Raw genomic sequence first — 19,189 nt, 5'->3', positions numbered from 1 at the left:
TGGCGTGTTACAACATTTAACATTTTATGCATGGAGTGTTATCACATTTTTCGTTATATGCATGGCGTGTTACCACATTTTACATTATATGCATGGCGTGTTACCGTATTTTACGTTATATGCATGGCGTGTTATAACATTTTATGTTATTTGCATGGCGTATTAGCACATTTTACGTTATATGCATGGCGTGTTACTACATTTTATGTTATATGCATGGCGTGTAACAACATGACTGACAAATTTTTTAACACGGCATGTATTGTGTAAAATGATTGACAAATTTTATTTTTTTTTCAAAATTTCAGTGGGGTTCCAATTGTGCGACTTGTGATAAGACACGGTGGTCAGTGGGTGGATGGCATTTAAAAGGGTGGTGAGTCAAGAATGCGGGGGGTTAGGAGTGATTTATCGTTTACGGGCTTGATAAAGCTGGTTGAAGATGTTGTTGGGGTAAACTCAGAATTTGACGAGATTGAGTTACATGCATTGATCAGTACACCCGAAAAGCTAAAACGGCCAATTATCTAGGACGATAAAGATGTTGCATTAATTCTGCTAGAACAGAGGAATGTTCCGTCTATGTATGTCAACATTAAAGGACGCAGAACAAATGAACAACATGGTAATCAGTTCAATCAAAATGAGATTTACAATGCTTCACAATTACCACAACATTCACAGAAGCTTGTGTAGCCCGATAGAGAGACAACATTCACAGAACAGTTGGTTGTACAATTCCAATTATGATGTGCATCAAACCAATTACTTGCTCTTATCCAACAAATGCAACGATCAGGTGAAACTGTAGAGTGTGTAATGCCGTTGTCAAATGAGAATAGGACAATTGAGGACAACAATATGAGGTTAGAGGGTGACACTGCGACGCTGGAGAATAATACTGCATTTGATAAGGGAAATGAGGATTTGTTCACTGCCGGTGAAGATAGATTTGATGACAATTCAGATGATCGGCTTGAAGAATGGCATAATGACAGTTCAGACGATGACCAGCTTTATGATCGTGACATTGTAATTGCAAATAATGTTAAAGTCGAAACGAAACCTGTTGGAAATGTTGATGTAGGAGATGTTCAGTGTGATGACCACATATACAATAACCCCATCTCTTATGAGAACGGGATTCGTTTCTGTGATACATTGGTCAATGACAGTTATCAAGAAAGGGGAAATGTAGGGACATCTCGTACGTGGCAAATTGCAGGTGCAGAAAGGTTCTTCTTCCAAACAATTACCATTGAAGAGTCGACATGTGCCGATGATCACTTATACAAAGGAATGATGTTTTCGTCGAAGGCAGATTTGGAACGAGCTCTAAACATGTTGGTTATAAAAGAGAAGTTTGCGATAAGAGTAAAAAGGTCATGTCAAGGTCGTTATGAGGTTGGATGTAAGGATAAGGCATGCAAGTTCAGTGTTTGTGGAACGAAGTTACCTGACAAAGGAGAATATTGGCAAGTGCAGACGTTCTAGAAAGTACACACCTGTACTGTTGATGGTTTGCAAGGGTGATTTCCAACTACGAGTGCGAAGATAATTAGTGAACTTATGTCACACAAGCTTCGGGCTAATGGAGTCGTATTGAGATCTAAGGACATAATGTGTGAGATGAGGGTTCAGTGGGGAATGGAATGCTTGTACGGTAAGGCTTGGCAAGCGAAGGAGTATGCGTAGAGGCTTGTTTTCAGTCCATCAGAGGAGTCATTTCAACTACTACCCTAGTATTTTTATATGTTGGAACAAGAAAATCCTAGGATAGTGACTACAGTGACTATAGTGGCTACTAATGAGGCAGAAAGATTCAAGTATTGTTTCTGGTCATACGGGGCTTGTATTTAGGGGTTTAGGCATGTAATGTGTCCTATAGTTGCAATTGACGAGACACATCTCAAAGGTAGGTTCAAAGGTGTTCTGTTTGTCACTGTATGCAAAGATGCGAACGAGTGCATATATCCAGTTACGTTTGGCAACGGCCATGTTGAGGACGAAGACACATGGACGTGGTTTCTTAGCAAGCTGCGTGATGCGGTTGGTTGTCTTGAAAACACTATGTTCATTTTTTATCAGCATCTGGACATTAAGAAAGCAATCCAAAATGCATACCCAAAAGCACGCCATGGTTTATACGGTTACCACTTGAAAAAAAACTTTAAAAACAAGTTCAAGTGTGACGATGTTTGTATGCTTTTCACCCTTGCTCGAGATTGCTATAAGGTGGTCGATTTCAATAGACATATGAACCAGCTACAGCGTATTAACCCGGGAGCCCACATTGACCTTATGAAAATAGGGCTTGAGAGATGGGCAAGTGCATGTTCACCAGCAAGGCGATACCAAATGATGACATCCAATATTGAGGAATGTGTTAACTCATGCTTGAAGCATGCAAGACAAATGTCGATCACTATTTTGATCGAGTTCATTAGAGACATGTTCCAATGTTGGTTCCATGACTAGTATGAGGAGGTCGTCAAGGTGACCACACCCCTTAACCCTTGGGTTTCCAAGCACTTGAGCCTACAGTTCAATGATGCACATTGCTTTGTAGTTAAGCCTATCAATCGAGTGGAGTTCAAAGTTAAAGACAGGAAGATGGATGGACTTGTAAACATGTCCACGAAGACCTATTCATTTTGTGAGTTCCAAACAGATTTACTGCCATGCAGCATGCCATTGCAGCAATAAGGTCAGCATATTTTTATTTCTTATTTGAACCGTAATTGACATAGCATTTGCATTGTGCTTGAAGATTGAGTTTATTGTATTTTTCAGTAAATGCAAATGTGAAGCCATTGAATTCTGCGCTGACTACTACAATACAACCATTTTGGTGGAGCGTTATTTGGGATCCATTTGGCCTGTAAGGTATCCTAGTGAGTGGGACATCTCCCCTTATGTGAAATAAATTATCGTCTTGTCACCACCTTGGTGAGGCCAAGCGGGAAAACCTAGAAGGAGAAGGATTCCATCTACTGGTGAAGGCAGTCAAGCACGGAGATGTTCGTAATGCAAGAGGTACAGGCATAACAGATAGAATTGCCCATCCCCATTTGCAGTTCCATCCATAAATCCGGCACCATCTCCAAGTGAATCGACGCCTCCATGAAAACGTCGACCCAAAGCATGTTCAAGTTGTAGATAACCCGATCACACACGCAACAACTGTCCAATACAAAGGACAATGTATGAAAATGTAGAGTGTGTTGTGGATAAAGACAGCTTGTCCGTCTAACTAAATGTGTAACCCATGTGCAATACCTTTCTCATAATTTCCTCTTGCAGTATCTTACATTCATTCATATTTTTTAGTGTTTGTTAATTTCCTCTTGTAGATGAGTGTTTATTTTTTTTATTAATTTTGTAGATAGATTATTTGAGTATTCATTTCATTTTGTCCATAGTTTTGAACACTGAATAGACTTGTGAAGTCCCTATACTGTTACCCCATTTCTCACATTTTATTACCACTTGTATTACATAATTAATGATTTGATTTAATTCTTTTCTATTTCATTTGATTTAACCGTTTATGTTCTTATAATGAAATTCCTTTCTATTTCATGAGTAATTAAATTTTGCCAATATCGGTTAGTCAACTAAGAGCATTCTGCCTGCAAGTCTTGTAGTGACACGTTGAGTGAATGCAGACTTATGACGTGACACGCTGACTTGTTGCAGTCCTGGCGGGTGACACGAAAGGGGCCAATTGTGGTGACACGCTGAGTGCAAGCAGACTTATGGTGTGACATGATGAGTTAATTTAGACTTATGGCATGACACGCTGACTTAATCCAGGCTTATGGCATGACACGCTGACTTCTTGCAATCTTGGCGGGTTACATCGTAGAGGCCAATTGTGGTGACACGCTGAGTGCATGCAGACTTGGCATGACACGCCAAATTGTTGCAGCCTTGTTGGTGACACGGCACAAAATTAATAAAATTAAGGAAAGTTTTAAAAAAGTAGCACCTGTTATAAGAAAAATAAACTAACTTGATATTTTAATTGTTATTTGGGGGATTTTGGCTCTCAGATGCTTATCCATACTCAATATGAAAACCCACTGTAAGTGGTCGCATTTGCATTACATCACAAAGACTCTCTAAAAGATGGGGGAGTACAATGCAGTGAAGCGTATGTGCTTCAAAATGCTCCTGGACGTCTATCCGCAAGCTTCGTCTATCAAACTTTGACCTTGCTTGGACAATTGAGTTGATTGTAGCCCAGTATAATTTTTCTAGTACCCCAAGGGAAGCATACATGGGTTTGTCAACCCTCTGCATGAAGTCTGAAAACTCCCTTGGTTTCAGGGATCGAGGCATCTCAGCTGGTGCTCTTGTCTTTGCAAAATCAACAACCATATGGTGAAGAGTTGCCAATTCTAGGTCCATGATTTGAGGTCTCGATCCAGCCTAGAATTGGCAACTCTTCACTCTATGGTTGTTGATTTTGCAAAGACAATAGCACCAGCTGAGATGCCTCGATCCCTAAAACCAAGGGAGTTTCCAGACTTCATGCAAAGAGTTAACAAACCCATGTATGCTTCCCTTGGGGTACTAGGAAAATTGTACCAAGCTACAATCAACTCAACAGTGTAAACAAGGTCAAAGTTTGATAGACGAAGCTTGTGGATAGACCTCCAAGAGCATTTCGAAGCACGTACGCTTCACTGCATGTAAACCCCCGTCTCTTGGATCAACAAACTGTCAAGATCCTCATACTGTCTGCGTTGGATCTGCAAAACATGGCACACATGCACCAGTGAGTTAAGCCATAATGTGCAACAAGGTATATTGAAGAAATAAATAAGGAATAAATGTTGTGACACGCCATGCATAATAAGCAAAATGTTATGACACGTCATGCATAACAAGCAAAATGTTGTGACACGCCATGCATAACAAGCAAAATGTTGTGACACGTCATGCATAACAAGCAAAATGTTGTGACACGCCATGCATAACAAGCAAAATGTTGTGACACGCCATGCATAACAAGCAAAATGTTCAGACACGCCATGCATAACAAGTTAAACATTGTGACACGCCATGCATAACAAGTAAATTGTTCTGACACGCCATGCATAATAAGTAAAATGTTGTCATACGCTAACGCTGACACGCCAATAACTAACTATAATACAAATGTCCTGACCCGTTAATCACCAAAAACCAGTTAACCCCAAAAACCATCAAACTAGTAAGAAAACACAGTCTAAACAGTTGCTAAACGTAAACCACCAAATACAAGCGAAGATAGAATAACGTACTTGTGATTTAAGGTCGTCAAGAATCCGACCAATGATACGGTCCTCAAGCGTCTGCATTGCTAAAGTCAATGACTGAATTGAAGCCTTCAACTCTAACATCTCTTTTTCATGCTTGCGCATGATCTGTCTGAGCTAGCGAGTAATGACTGCTCTGTCATTGACTCTTCTCGACTAGGTCAACTGCAATAACATATATAACTGTGTTATTCAATAATCATATATGGAATTGTTGAACATTAACCGTTACAATTTTAATATCCTTACCGGCGACTTGTTAGCAGTCCAAGATGGAGTCTGCCCGATCGGTGCTTGAAGACCTGTCGTCGCTTTCGTAAACTGCAATAACAGAAATTACTGTATTATCCGATAAACATATGTGAAAATGTAGAACATAAACCATTAGAACCGATCTTACCGACGGATCATTTTCACTGTGCATTTGAAGAGGACCGATGGGTGGTTCTGGAGTTACCGGTGCATGGTCCAATTGCAAACACAAATATGTTATTCGATAATCACATATGAAATTGGAGAACACAAAATCGTTAGAACTGTCCTTACCAGCTGTTCACTGCCTTGACCATGGTCATACCCTTCGTCCATCAACTCAGGGCCCGACAGCTCATCAACTAAAGCAGCGGAGGTGCGCATCCACTTCGTGACACCAGAGGCTCTTTTTTGCTTCAAGCTTATCCTTTTTTGCCTCGCACCTAAGCCCCAATCTGACTAATCCTCCATGTGCCCTATTGGCAAGTACCCATGGCCCTCCGATAACTAGACATCAAGGTCCACAAAATACTCTCGGCTGGCCTCATCCGCAGTGGGTTCCAAAGTCTCCAGTGCCCACAATTACAAATAAACAAATAAAATATTGTGATTATCAAATAGGGAAAATTATTATACAAATATAAAGTAAAAATTAGCAGTTGTTCACTCACATGCTCAGATGACTCTAACTTTTAAAATGCCTTGTAGAAGTCTTTTGGCTTCTGATTGCAATCCCATTGACACATTCGTGGGTAGACGTTGTCCTTCGGACCAGAGGGGGTAACTATTTTTTGGAGGGTCGAAATTGCCTCCATTGCCCAAAACTGCACATCAAATGTAACCATTATCAGACCATAAATCATAAACGAGTGCAGCCATAAATTATTTTTTCAAAAGAAAACTGAAAAATGTTACGTGATAGTACTTGTATCACCCATGCGAATTCGTAAATGTTGTAGCGTAACCGAGTTTCCTTTGTCACGCTTGAGTCAAGCACTTCGAACCCCTTCAAAAGGTAGTCCAAGGTCAGCTTCCAAACATAGTGCCCCCATGGGAAAACATTCTAAGCGTCGATGTCCTCCACCAATGACAACAACCAAGGCTTCACCAGTCTACAGTAGTCTTGACCAAATAAAATGACAGCAACTCTAAACGCTGACGTGTCACAGATTCTCTCCATGTCGTGTCACCAACTCTGAACTCTGACGTGTCACAAATTCCCTCAATGGCGTCTCACCAACTCTGAACGCTGACGTGTCACAAATTCCCACCATGGCATGTCACAAATTCCCTCCATGGCATCTCACCAACTTTGAAAGCTGGCGTGTCACAGCCGTGTCACACATTCCCAACATGACGTTTCACAAACTCTAAACCCTGTCCTGCCACAATCGTCTCACATATGGCCTGCTATAACAGAACCATTTCTTGCTTTGGATTCACATTTTTCTCCTTTCAATTCACCACTGTATCAAGGATTTCTGGTTTCACATCATTAGCCAAGCTTTCCATTCATCACGATCGGTTCCTCATTCGGTTTAATATCACTTTTCTCCTATTGTCTGAATGCCATGTCCCAAATCTTTGAAAAACCATCTCATGCAACATTATTTTGTTTTGCACAACCTTCGCAAAAAAAAAAAAGGATGTTTTGCACAAAATTAGATGTTTTTTAAAATTCTTTGTATATTTATTTTTTTTCATTTTTCGCTTGTTTGAAAGTGCACGTTAACGAAAATGGTTCATTAAGGGTATTTTTGTCTCAAAATTTATTCTGATGGCTAAAAACAGTTAAAATTATCTCAAAAGTTATTTATAAAAACACGTTATTTTTAAAAGTTAAAAAAAATTATCACCTTTTTTTTTGTTTTTTGGTTGTGGTTAGAAATAAGAAGTTTCAAGGTCAACGAGGAGAACAAGTCCATAAACCCAATTCGTTTATCATCATTTTATTATTAAAAGAGTGAGTTTTACTTATCAGTTATCAGGGTTTGCTCAACAAATATTCTGGTAGGCAGATAACGCGCAAACTTGATAAGCTTCCCACCTTTTTCCTCAGTTTTGTTGATCACAAATGACAATTGATTAATTATTTCATTATCATAAAAAAAAATTGTAGTCAATTAGCTTTGGAAACTTATAGTGATTGGAATAATATTAATAAAATTAATATTTAGCTCGATTTCCACGCGCCTGCTTAGGCTAGCAGTCACGCCGACGCATTTATTTAATAAGACTGCATATGTCCATATGATTGTTTACTGTTTTCTTGTTCATTTCACATTTTATTGTTTAAATGTTAATACTTCTTTTACCAGCATATTGTTGACAATTCTTAAGCTCATTCTGTTTTATATTTTACGCACCTCAGTCTGTTAAGATGTCAATATTCAATTCAATGTGTCGAACATTCGAAATCGAACTTTCCCTATGCATTATTTCCTTTTTTGTTAATCATGTTGAGCCAATTGTATACAGGAACTAGGAAGGTCCAACCTCCATAGATTTCTTTTTTATTTACTTAATTTGATTAGAATGCAACAGCAGAATCATATATTCCATATCCCAATTTCAGAAAATAAACCAAAGTGGCACACAAATTAGTCGATATTGTCAGCATCAATTGATAGACAATCACGTCTAAGAAAAGCCACGATATATAATATGCTACAACTAGTATTTGAAGTAGTTTAAGAAAGGAGCGAGAAAATTATTTTGAAGTTCTGAAGCAAAATGCCACCAAACTCGGAATTGTATAATACTTTAAAAATAAAATATTGAAATTTCCTAATTATATAACCGGAGCTTTCAATGAGTGTACACTGTACACATAATTTCCTCAAAAACCTTCTAAACCAGTAGGCAGATTTGATCAGTTAAACTCAACTCACACGTCACAGTCACACCCATATGACACGGAAATATCCCTACAGTGACTCAGGTACATTGGAAGGAGTCCGGAAATTGGATACTGAGTTACTGAGGCAGATGCAGAAATGTGATAAGCAAAACGTCCCCACCAACCAACTAGTTGCCATTAAACAAACGAAAAACATTATTGAAAACATGGCGCCTCAATTTGGAAGTAGGACCAAGTCTATGGACTACGTACGCTGTTTCGCACCCCCCAGTCCTAGTCAAAAATGACCCAACGCGTTGAACCTCTTTTGCTTCTTTGGCAACTCCCAGCTCTCTTTTTCTCTCTCTCACTTTGACCACCTTCCAAGCAACATCGTCAAAAGCCCCCATCTATTCCTAGCTAATATATAACCCTCCCCCTCACTTGCTTTGGCTCCACACCAAACAAAAACTAACCCAAAAGAAAGGGGAAAGAAATTAAGTTTACTTTCAGTTTTGTGATCTTCCGACATGGGGTTTCAAGATTCACACAGGAGTTCAAAGCCTGTAATGATAAGGGAAGTTTGGTCGGATAACTTGGAATCGGAGTTCGAGTTGATCAGTCAGGTAATTGATGAGTACCCTTTCATTTCTATGGACACCGAATTTCCGGGTCTTGTTATCAAACCGAAAGTGGACCCCTCTAGGCCTTACCACAGCCAACTCCAGCCGTCTGACCATTACAAGTTCCTCAAATCCAACGTTGATGCTTTGAACTTGATCCAGGTGGGCCTCACCCTCTCTGATTCTTCAGGTAATCTGCCTAACCTCGGAACCGACACTCAGTTCATCTGGGAATTCAATTTCAGCGACTTCGATGTGGAGCGTGACGCTCACGCCCCTGATTCGATCGAGCTTTTGAGACGGCAAGGGATTGATTTTGAGAAGAACAGGGAAAAGGGGATTGACTCGGTACGGTTCGCTGAGTTGATGATGTCGTCTGGCCTCGTGTGTAATGATTCAGTGAGCTGGGTGACTTTTCACAGCGCATATGATTTCGGGTACCTGGTTAAGATCCTGACGCGCCGGGAATTGCCAGGGGACCTCGATGAGTTTTTGAGGATTCTCAGGGTGTTTTTCGGAAACAGAGTTTATGACCTGAAGCACATGATGAGATTTTGCAAGAGCTTGTACGGTGGGTTGGACCGGGTGGCTCGGACCCTGGATGTGAACCGGGCGGTTGGGAAATGTCACCAAGCGGGGTCCGATTCCTTGCTGACGTGGCATGCGTTTCAGAAAATGAGGGACGTGTATTTTGTGAAGGATGGACCGGAAAAGCATGCCGGTGTATTGTATGGATTAGAAGTGTATTAAATTTTGTTCATTAAATTGTAGAATTATTCAACTATAATTCTATTTAATTCATTGATTAAGTTGAAAACTTTGTAAACTAGTCTTAATATTTTCTTCATTCAACAAACCAAGATGTGTCCAATTATTCTTCAGAACAGGTAGTTGCATTCAGCATATATATAATCCAGATTAAAGATTAAATTTTTGGTTAAATAAGTATTGACATCGTTAAAAGCTAGAAGAAATAATCAAACTAGAAACTTGGGAATACCCATAAATCATATCTTTTGTCTTTTGGGCAAGGTGTAGACTGTTTTAGTTTTCAAATTAAGTAACAAATAATACGGGTGAGGACTGCTGCCCTTCCTTGGAATAATCCTTTTTGCCGCCTTAAGCCTGATTGACTTTTGACTTGTATTTCTCTCGTAGGCTGTAGCCACAGGAAAATACATCTGACTACTATTAGTGTTTGGGTGTGCTAGGTAGGATGCTGGATGCAAAGGATTGAAACCTGGGATTCCTGAATTCCTAGGTGAATATGTGACCATCCGATCAAAGAGATCCAAGGTAGAAAATGTCAAATACCGATGGGAATTCGCCCTATTCTTTTATTTATTTTTTAACCGAGATCAATATTCAATCTTATATTTTCACTACAATCATCAAACAGCTCTATAGTTAAACAAGTTAGCATCCTTTTTCCTAATAATTGAAATTTTATTCATCCAAAACAACAGGAAAATTGCTACATGAGAAAACAATACTGCCAAGCAGCGAAAAGGACAATAGAAGTTCATCTAGGAGAAACTCTTAACGAACATGCTATCACTAAGCCTCCAGTTATTGCGCAAAGTCCTGTTAACAGTGTTTGCTGATATGTGAACACCAGAAAATCCAAGAGCTCTCAAATTGATCTTGGTTTGCCACCATGGAGTCTGATGTTCCTTTCAAAAAGTTAGCATCGTTAATGAGTTATTTTTTTTATCAATTAATAAGCATCAAGTCTTATTATATTGCCATGCAAGCAACAGGGATGTTCTACTGATACTCCACTAGTAGGGAAGGTATGAAGGAAAGAAGTTGTTCCCAAGTGACCGATTGTGGTTATCTTGGGTAGGTTTCAAGCTGAAAATCCTTGCCAAGACTACCAAATTCGAAGTGGGTCAGAGTCAGAGACAGGTCTTATGAAAAGGTTTCTAGCTCCTCAAGAAATGGAAAGTTTGTATCGTAAGCAAACTGAAAAAACAGCACACCCTAATGGTGAGTAAAAGCATAATTTATGCCAGCACTGCTAAGTAAATGCCATATTAATTTCACATGTTTCTTCTTAATGCCTAGGATTTATAACTTGTCCGGTTGTCACAGCCTCCACAGCATGCGGGAAAAGATGTATCATTTTTCAGTGCGGGAAGAAACATCTTGTTATTTTATTTCCTTCTTAAACAATCTTTATTGTTATTTAGTTAGAGATCAATTGCTGAATAACATCATGCTGATTTTTTCTTCCTTTCTTTCATTGTCCCAGGCTTTAGCTCTCTGCCTCTGGTACCCCTGTTGATAGCCTATTTATTTAGGTGTGCACTTACAGAGTCAATATCTTCTTCCCTAATAAGCCTTGAACTGTTTCCACTGTTCTGATTGATAAGATATCATGCATAAATTGGTATTAAGTTTCAATTTGTTTCTCAAACATCACATTTTGTTTTCGTTTTGGTCCTTCTAACTTCGTAAGAAAAGCTGGAGTTTTGTTATACTTGCTATCCATTCCTCCACTCGATACAGCAAATCAAGGACGGACACAGATCAAGCGGACCATGTTTCAGGGGGAAATGCCGATGATTATGATAGAATAGACTGTGTTTTATGAGTTTAGTGTAGCAGAATCAATTGTCCCTAAAAGCAGATCGGAATTCTGATTCCTCCTTTAGGCACACATATTACACTTCTTTTTACGTTTTTCAGGTGTTAATGTACAGCCTTTGATAAAGAAGAAAGAACAAAAATATTCCCTTAGGAGACAATCTCCACCAAGTCAAGAATCAGAACAAATTCGTTTCCACAGCTTTATCTGTGGGTGGGAAGAAAAATAAATATAGAAAGGGACATTTTAAAAAATAACTCTTAAAAATAAGATATTTTTAAAAATAACTCTTTTTATAATTTTAACTATTTTTAACTAAATTGGATAAAATTACCCTTAATGAAATTACACACTATGATATTACACATCATGTACAAAAACATGTTACACATCATGTACAAAAACATGTGACAAGTTGTTACACGCCATGTACAAAAACATGTGACAAGCAATGGTTAGGTTGTTACATGTTATATACAAAAATATGTGACAAGTTATGGTTAGGTTGTTGCACGTCATGTTGAAAAAAAATACTGTTGTTATACGTTATGATTAAGTTGTTACACGTTATGTTAAAAAAAAATACTGTTGTTACATGTCATGTATAAAAACATGTTATACGTCATAGTTAAAAAAAGTTATTACACGCCATGTTAAAAAAAAATATTGTTGTTACACGTCATGTTGAAAAAATATTGTTGTTACACGACATATTCAAAAATACTTTATTACACTTTAATGCTTAAAATATTATTGTTACTTACGAACTAAAACTTCAAATCCTCTCCACTCTTTTTATTTTTTTTATTTTTTTGACAATTTGGCACCGATTAAAGTGTTTCTAATTTGTTTTTATAACTCAAAATACAAATTTTTTTTATCTAAAACACCGACTTTGACTAAAAATAAAAAAAAATTCCTTTAAAAACCTAAATTTATAAATTTTAAAATTTTGAGTTTATTGGTGTCTAGATCCCGAATTGATTCAATTAAAAGCTATTTTATACATCTGTGATTATTTCTACCATTTTAATTTTATCCAAAATACTTAAAAATCGAATTTTTCAAATAATCACCCACCCAAGCACGTCAAAACCATTACTTGGTATCTTGAAAGCGTAAGAAAGAGAAATTTGAAAATGCAGGAGAGCGAAATTGGAAGCTTAGCAGACGAATGCCGAAAAGAGAAATCGAGAAAATTTGACAGAATGGGATGGTGAGAGAGAGAAATCCGAAACACAAATGAGAAGAAATTGTGATGAATGGTTTAATTTATTTGAAATAATTTAAAGAGTATTTTTATCAAGTCATAGCTAAATATGGCTAAAAATAGTTAAATTTATTTTGATAGTTATTTTTAAAGTGTTTTTATCAAGAAATGTCATTTTTCACAATTTTCTCATATAAGAAATAACAGTGCTAATATTATACGAGCAAATAATATTTATTTAGGATTTATACATGTATATAATAGGTACTAAAACATGAGGTGAGTTATTGATCTTCTTGGAAAGCTAGCTTTTAAATAATTTGGACAATTATTTTGACATAACATATCAATGTAGTGGGCAACTGGCAGCCAAAAAATAGCATTGAAATCTTCCAATCTTTCTCACTTAAATAGCCATGGGCATTACTGTTGCTGAAGAGTCTTATATTGGAAAAGTTAAAAGCTGTTATGCAGCACCTCTAAATTCTTCCTGCTGAAAGAATTAATAAGATGAACAAACACCAAGAGTTAAATGACTGAGCATAAATATGTAGGAGGCTCCTGCGGGAGCATTAAATTTTGAGTCCAGAGGAAGTAAAATGAAATGAAATGTTGCAAAAATAATTTCTAGACTGGTGAGGTTATTTGGATGGCTGTTATATTCATCATAATGAAAAAGAAAAAAAAAATTTAATAAACAAAACAAGGTTAAATTTCACCACTCGACAATCTCTTCAACGAGTAGCCTCTCTTTTCTTGTCAATGACTTGGTATTTTAATTCTCATATTGATTGGACTTGGGATTTTTAGGCACAACCCGGTAATTCTTCTCATCGGGATTCACAAAAAACCTAGGCAGATCAGATTTGCTCAACGGATCCTGCATAGTTTATTATCCAAGGACAGTTCGGTACTTGATTTTAATTTCTTCAAGGACAGCTCCCTCTTACCTCCTTTATTACATTAATTCAGAGTTCGTCTTCATCACATGCAATTACATGAATTCTCTGTCTTTTCAATAGAAATTTAGTGAACAAATTACTGCTAATTTCTCTAGCAATTCAAGTTCAACTGAAATGGTTGTTATTGGAGGTAAAGTTATTGCTTTAAAGTACTTAAAAAAAAAAAAAAACAAGACACACACACACACATATATATATATATATATATAGATCTTCTTTCTGTTTAGTTAAAGTCTAAAATAGAACTACAAAAAAACAAAAAAGAAGTGTTAAACTTTATGTATAATTAATTTATACTAATTTAAAATGAAAGAATTTAAAATCCAAAGCACATTTGATAATTGATACACGAATTGACTGTGGAAATAATATTTGACGCAATTACCTATTAAGATTCAATGAATTAAGATTTTCCTTCTTTTCTAAGAACTCTCCAAGTGATCTAGTAATTTACTTAAATTTTTAGTCCCACATCATTTAGAGTTTCCGACACATGGACATTTAATATTGAAATTTAACTCACTTTATTTAATCATATTATTGACTATAATATTATGATTTTATCAACACTAAATTAACTTAACCTAATTTTGATAAAATAGAAAAAATAAATAATATAAAGGAACATTTTAATTTTACAAAAGTATTTGACAATAAGCAATTAATACCATATACCAAGAATTTGGACTTGAAGGGATTTTTCTAGCTATCGTTTCTGGTTCTAGCCAGCTGGCTGCTTCTAAGACCTCGTTAGCCGCCCGTGGATCGATAGCAAGAAAATCACTTAACCCCAAACAAACACCTACGAATTGCATTTTTGACATGATTAAAATTTTCCATCTCTTCCGACCAAACAAACCCCAACAAATTGAATTTTTATGATGAAGCCACAATGAAGAACCCCAACAAACCTTCGTCTGCTTCACCTTACTCTTAGCAAACGATTAATGCTGCATTTAACTCGGGCAATATAAAAGGAAACTCAGTCAAGTGAGCATGGATATGCAGCCTCTTTGAGACAAGCCTAATGGTCAAGAAGATGAAGCTTCCTTTCATCTGCAAGAAAACAAATACCAAAGGAACATGGAAATTGTCACTTTTTAAGCAATTCAAAGCCATTTCATTCATAAACAAGCCCAAAACTATAAAGAATTCCTATTCTGTTTTATCAGACACTGCCAGGTTTATTTCAGTGCTGGACTCCTCGTGGTCCCAGTCAAGAAATGGCCTATCACTGCCTAAAGGTTCTGAAGAACTGCTTGAGATGGATAGCAAGGCACTGAGATCAGACAGGCTGTTTTTCGAGCCAGGCAACACGAATTCGATACTAGAGGCAGCCAGGTTCCCTTTCAAGGATTGTGTAGCACTGGCCTTAGAGACAGGGGATCCTTATATGGATTTTCGAATTTCAATGGAAGAAATTGTTGAGGCTTGTGAACTGAAAGATCAGGAGCATCTAGAGGAGTTACTGGCCTGGTACTTGAAGATGAATAGAAAAAATAACCATGGCTTTATAGTGGGAGCCTTCATCGACATGTTTGCCACGGTAAATTCATATTCCTCTTCTAGTTTTATTTCTGCTTCTTCAGCTTCATCTTCCAGAACAGGAGGCTAGTGCGAGGAAGACTGGGGATGAAAGCATTCGACCATAAGCTGAGAAGGGAAAAACGTGCCGAATAGAGCTGAGATATGGTTCCAAGGAAGTTCCCGGTATGTATGGATCTCGAATCATTGTAAACAATAACTACTTCATATATTGTAATTCGTTTTCAAATTGGTTTGAACCTTGCTAAGGGACTGATATGATATCCATTATGTACTTTTCCAACATTATTTACTTCATATATAATAATTGTTTCGACGCCAAACTTTATTTAAAGAAGGGAAAAAGTCGAGGAGGTTCATGAGACTATATATCCACACCACATGACCGTAATTTGGATACAAGATATTTTTTTTTTGTCAGGTTTTTGTTATGTTAGGAAGGATTGCGCAATTATATAATGATTGTAAACGACTTTGTTTTTTATTTGCAGAAGTAAAATTAGAACTCAATTTTATAAGAATAAGTTTCTGTTACTGAGTCAAGTGTTTGAATGTAATTATAATGAATTTAGTTTCAAAATGTTATTGATAAATTTGATAGTGACACGTTATCTATTAAATACAAAATAAATGCATATGGCAAGGAGTTCCATGCATGTCAATGAGATCTTGTTTCGATAGGAAGGAGGAGACTCTGAAATCTTTGAGGTCTTAGATTCAAATTTTATCAAATAGTTGATTTGTTTGGGTTATATGCTGATTTGTTGGTTGATTTGTCTGTTAAGTAATTTCTTAGATAAGATGCAATATATGATTATGATTACAATTAGTATTTATTGATACATGTAATTTTATTTTAAAAAAATGATTAATGCATCTACTTTATCAATATTTGTTGTTCTTAATCTAGAAAATAAGTCAATTTTAATGTTAATTGACTATCTCATATAAATAAGTAAATATATTATATTTACCAAAAAAACTCTTTAATTATTGAGTTCTAAACTTATTTCATAATTACATATATAATATATATATGTATATGTGTTTATACATATACATGAAAAGATCAAGTTGACACCGGTGTAAAACTAACAAGTATTACACTTTTTTATAACTTTTTGTAAGAATAATATTTTTAAAAACCGACTATAAATTTAATAAGATCTTAATGTTTATCATACATACAAATTTGCAAATCAATATAATATTTGTATCATGTTAATAGAGAATATCTTATTTTATAAAATATATTTAACAATTGAAATTTTTATATTGTAATAAATCTTATATATTTTTAATTAATTTTAAATTTAAGATAATAAATTGACAAAATAAATAGACACAAAGAATGAGATGGCAGCCAAATTTTTAAACTTATTAAAATTAAAGTTGAATAGTTGATGACTGGAAAATAACTCAACCTTAATCTCTCCATAGACCTTACTAGAATCCTAAATGAAGGCGTCATAACAATTAAAGTCCAGAGTGTCAAGAAAGTTGAGGTATGGACTAGGCCTCAAAAAGGGTTCTTAAGTTCAACACTGATGGTACATCAAAAGGTTGTCCAAGGGAATATGGAAATGGTGGTATTTTGAGAAATGAAAATGAGGACATTCTTGCTTTTTTCTCAAAGACAATTGGTGTTACCCATGCTAGTAAAGCTGAACTTATTGCGGTGAAGGAGGCAGCACTGTTCTATGCAGCTTCAAGGTGGAATTCAACCCACTCTCTTCTCCTTGAATGCGATTTTAGTAATGTTGTCAGAAAGCCTGCTGAAGTGCCATGAAAATTAAGGCCATTAATCATGCGTCTTGACAATGTTATGGGGTGGAACATTAAATACATATTGAGATCTGCAAATGAAGCCACTGATACTTAGCTAAGGAAGGGGTGCTAACTGCTACGAACTCAAGTTTGCTGTGGGTGATTGATGAGGATAATGGAATGGGTGATGGTCCCTTGGCTACAGCGACTTCTGACTGATTGTGATTGGCACATTAAGGGACGATACTGTCCACTTGGTTTGGTTTCTTTTGTTCCCGCTTGGTTGGCACATTAGGGGTAGCAGCCTAAATGGATTCTACTGAATGGCTTTTGTTTTAATGATTTTGTATGTTAGACGGGATGGCTGGGTTGTCTGCAAGGGGATTGGTTTTCTTCTTCATTTGGTGCAGGGGTTGTCACTGTAAAGAGGAGTTGAGATTTTGTTTAGATGCAGGCTGTTTTTGTATACGGGGAATGAAGTTTCCAAAGAGAAACCGCATTACCGTACAGTAACATATTAATCAAATTCATGCATTCTAAAAAAAAAATAACAAAATAAAACTCGACAAGTTTTATTATGTAAGTGAATAGAGAGAGAGGTGATTGATTCGACGTGCACATGTTTCATTTATATGGGGCCTTGGTCTAACCCAAGCTAATCGGTATTGGTGTTAATAGCTTGTCTTGTATGTCATGAAGGAAAACAAAATTTGGTCAAGAAAGAAAGAAAGAAAATAAGAGGGAAAGAAAAAGGATAATTAACAATTTATAATATTTTGTTAAGATTTTCAGCAAGAATAATTTTCAGGAAAACACCTTAAGCTTCAACTCATTAAAATGCACTCCTCCCCTCAAACTTCTACAAAATTCATCAAGTCATTTAACTCCATCTAAGGGCATTTTAAGTGCAAGCTCACATCATCCCTCTTCAACTGTCATGTATTGTAAAATTTTTACTCTTTCTTTTAAAAAATTAATGAAAAGGAATATATACTACTTAAAGTAATTTGTTATAGGATACCAAACGCAATTAATTAAAATTGGTTTCAAAGTTCTTTCTGTGTTTTTCTTCTTTTACTTTTTGAACGAAAAATTAAATTCTCCTACTAATTACAACTACTATTTCTTTTCTAGAAATTAAGTGTATACCTTTCAAAAACCTTGTCCAATCCTAGGGTATATATATTATTAATGTTATTATAATTTTGCTAAGGGAGATCGCTTTAGAATAATGTGCTTGGAATTGATATAATCAGGTTTCTCTTTTTTTTTTTTTACTCAAATATAATTAAGTTAAATGCTTATACAAAAAAATTTTAATTTTTTTCCTTTTTATGTTATATATCCCACATTTGGAAAGCTCTACAAACTCATATACCGTGATAGAGAAAATGAAATAAAGCCCCAGTGAACTGTTCGTTAATGCAGACAGGAAATCTCAAATTTGATCCAAAGGGTTGCTTGTGGCAACGAGATGCCACTATATATGTGATGTGATCATTTTTTTCTCCTTTCTTTTTCTTGTCATACATGTATATAGGATCTTATTTTGGCTGTTAATGAGAAAGCCCCATCAGATTAGAAAATTTGTTGACAATCCGTCACGGTTAATTTGGTGGCTTGAATTGAGGTGGAGTTCTGTATTTTGCAAGTAATTGATTAAAACATGAAAGCAAAGAAAGACTATCCCCCTATTGAAGAATATATCAAAAGGGCCATTAAAAAGGAAAAAAAAAAGATATAATATATAGTACTTCTCCATCCAGATAAATTTTTTAAAAGATATATGAACACAAAATAAATTGTTTCGGATAATGACTCATCTATTCATCATATTTAAATCCAAAAGGGGTGACATTTGAGTTCATAGCTGGCAATTCTTAAATTTTATAAGGACAAAATTGGAAAAAGAAGTTATATCTTTTTTATGCAAAAACAGTTATATTTTCAAATGTCAAGCCAGGTATGTTAGCGCCCACAGTGCCCACAAAGTCACCCAACTTCATTAAACCTCTGTTCAAAGAACACCAACGAGGGTTTGATTGCCAGAAGTGAAAGGAAACCTTTTAATTCCTATACAAATTAAACTTGCATC

General features: G+C 36.1%; 2 protein-coding genes across 2 annotated transcripts; both read left to right on the top strand.

The window, feature by feature from the left end:
* Nucleotides 1-8,839: 8,839 nt before the first annotated feature.
* LOC18590248 (putative CCR4-associated factor 1 homolog 9) lies at nt 8,840-9,846 on the top strand. Its single transcript, XM_007015662.3, has one exon. The coding sequence runs from the start codon at nt 8,928-8,930 to the stop codon at nt 9,768-9,770; it is 843 nt and encodes a 280-aa protein (XP_007015724.3). The 5' UTR covers nt 8,840-8,927; the 3' UTR covers nt 9,771-9,846.
* Nucleotides 9,847-14,809: 4,963 nt separating this feature from the next.
* On the top strand, nt 14,810-17,116 carry LOC18590246 (transcription repressor OFP15-like). The gene is made up of 2 exons (XM_088809733.1): nt 14,810-15,392; nt 16,890-17,116. Exons 1-2 carry the CDS (start codon nt 14,810-14,812, stop codon nt 17,114-17,116), a joined length of 810 nt encoding a protein of 269 aa, XP_088665859.1.
* Nucleotides 17,117-19,189: the final 2,073 nt, after the last annotated feature.

This window comes from Theobroma cacao, chromosome 9 (assembly GCF_053813885.1).
Source record: "Theobroma cacao isolate CCN51 chromosome 9, ASM5381388v1, whole genome shotgun sequence".
NCBI lineage: Eukaryota > Viridiplantae > Streptophyta > Magnoliopsida > Malvales > Malvaceae > Theobroma > Theobroma cacao.
The sequence above is the reverse complement of the archived record's forward strand: the minus strand, read 5'-3'. Positions and strand labels throughout refer to the sequence as shown.

Excerpts from the sequence above, each read along its gene's own strand:
- LOC18590248 (XM_007015662.3), top strand. The coding sequence starts at position 8,928 with ATGGGGTTTCAAGATTCACACAGGAGTTCAAAGCCTGTAATGATAAGG.
- LOC18590246 (XM_088809733.1), top strand. The coding sequence starts at position 14,810 with ATGGTCAAGAAGATGAAGCTTCCTTTCATCTGCAAGAAAACAAATACC. Across the intron at positions 15,393-16,889 it reads TTCATCTTCCAGAACAGGAG|GTTGTCCAAGGGAATATGGA; the intron begins GCTAGTGCGAGG and ends GTACATCAAAAG.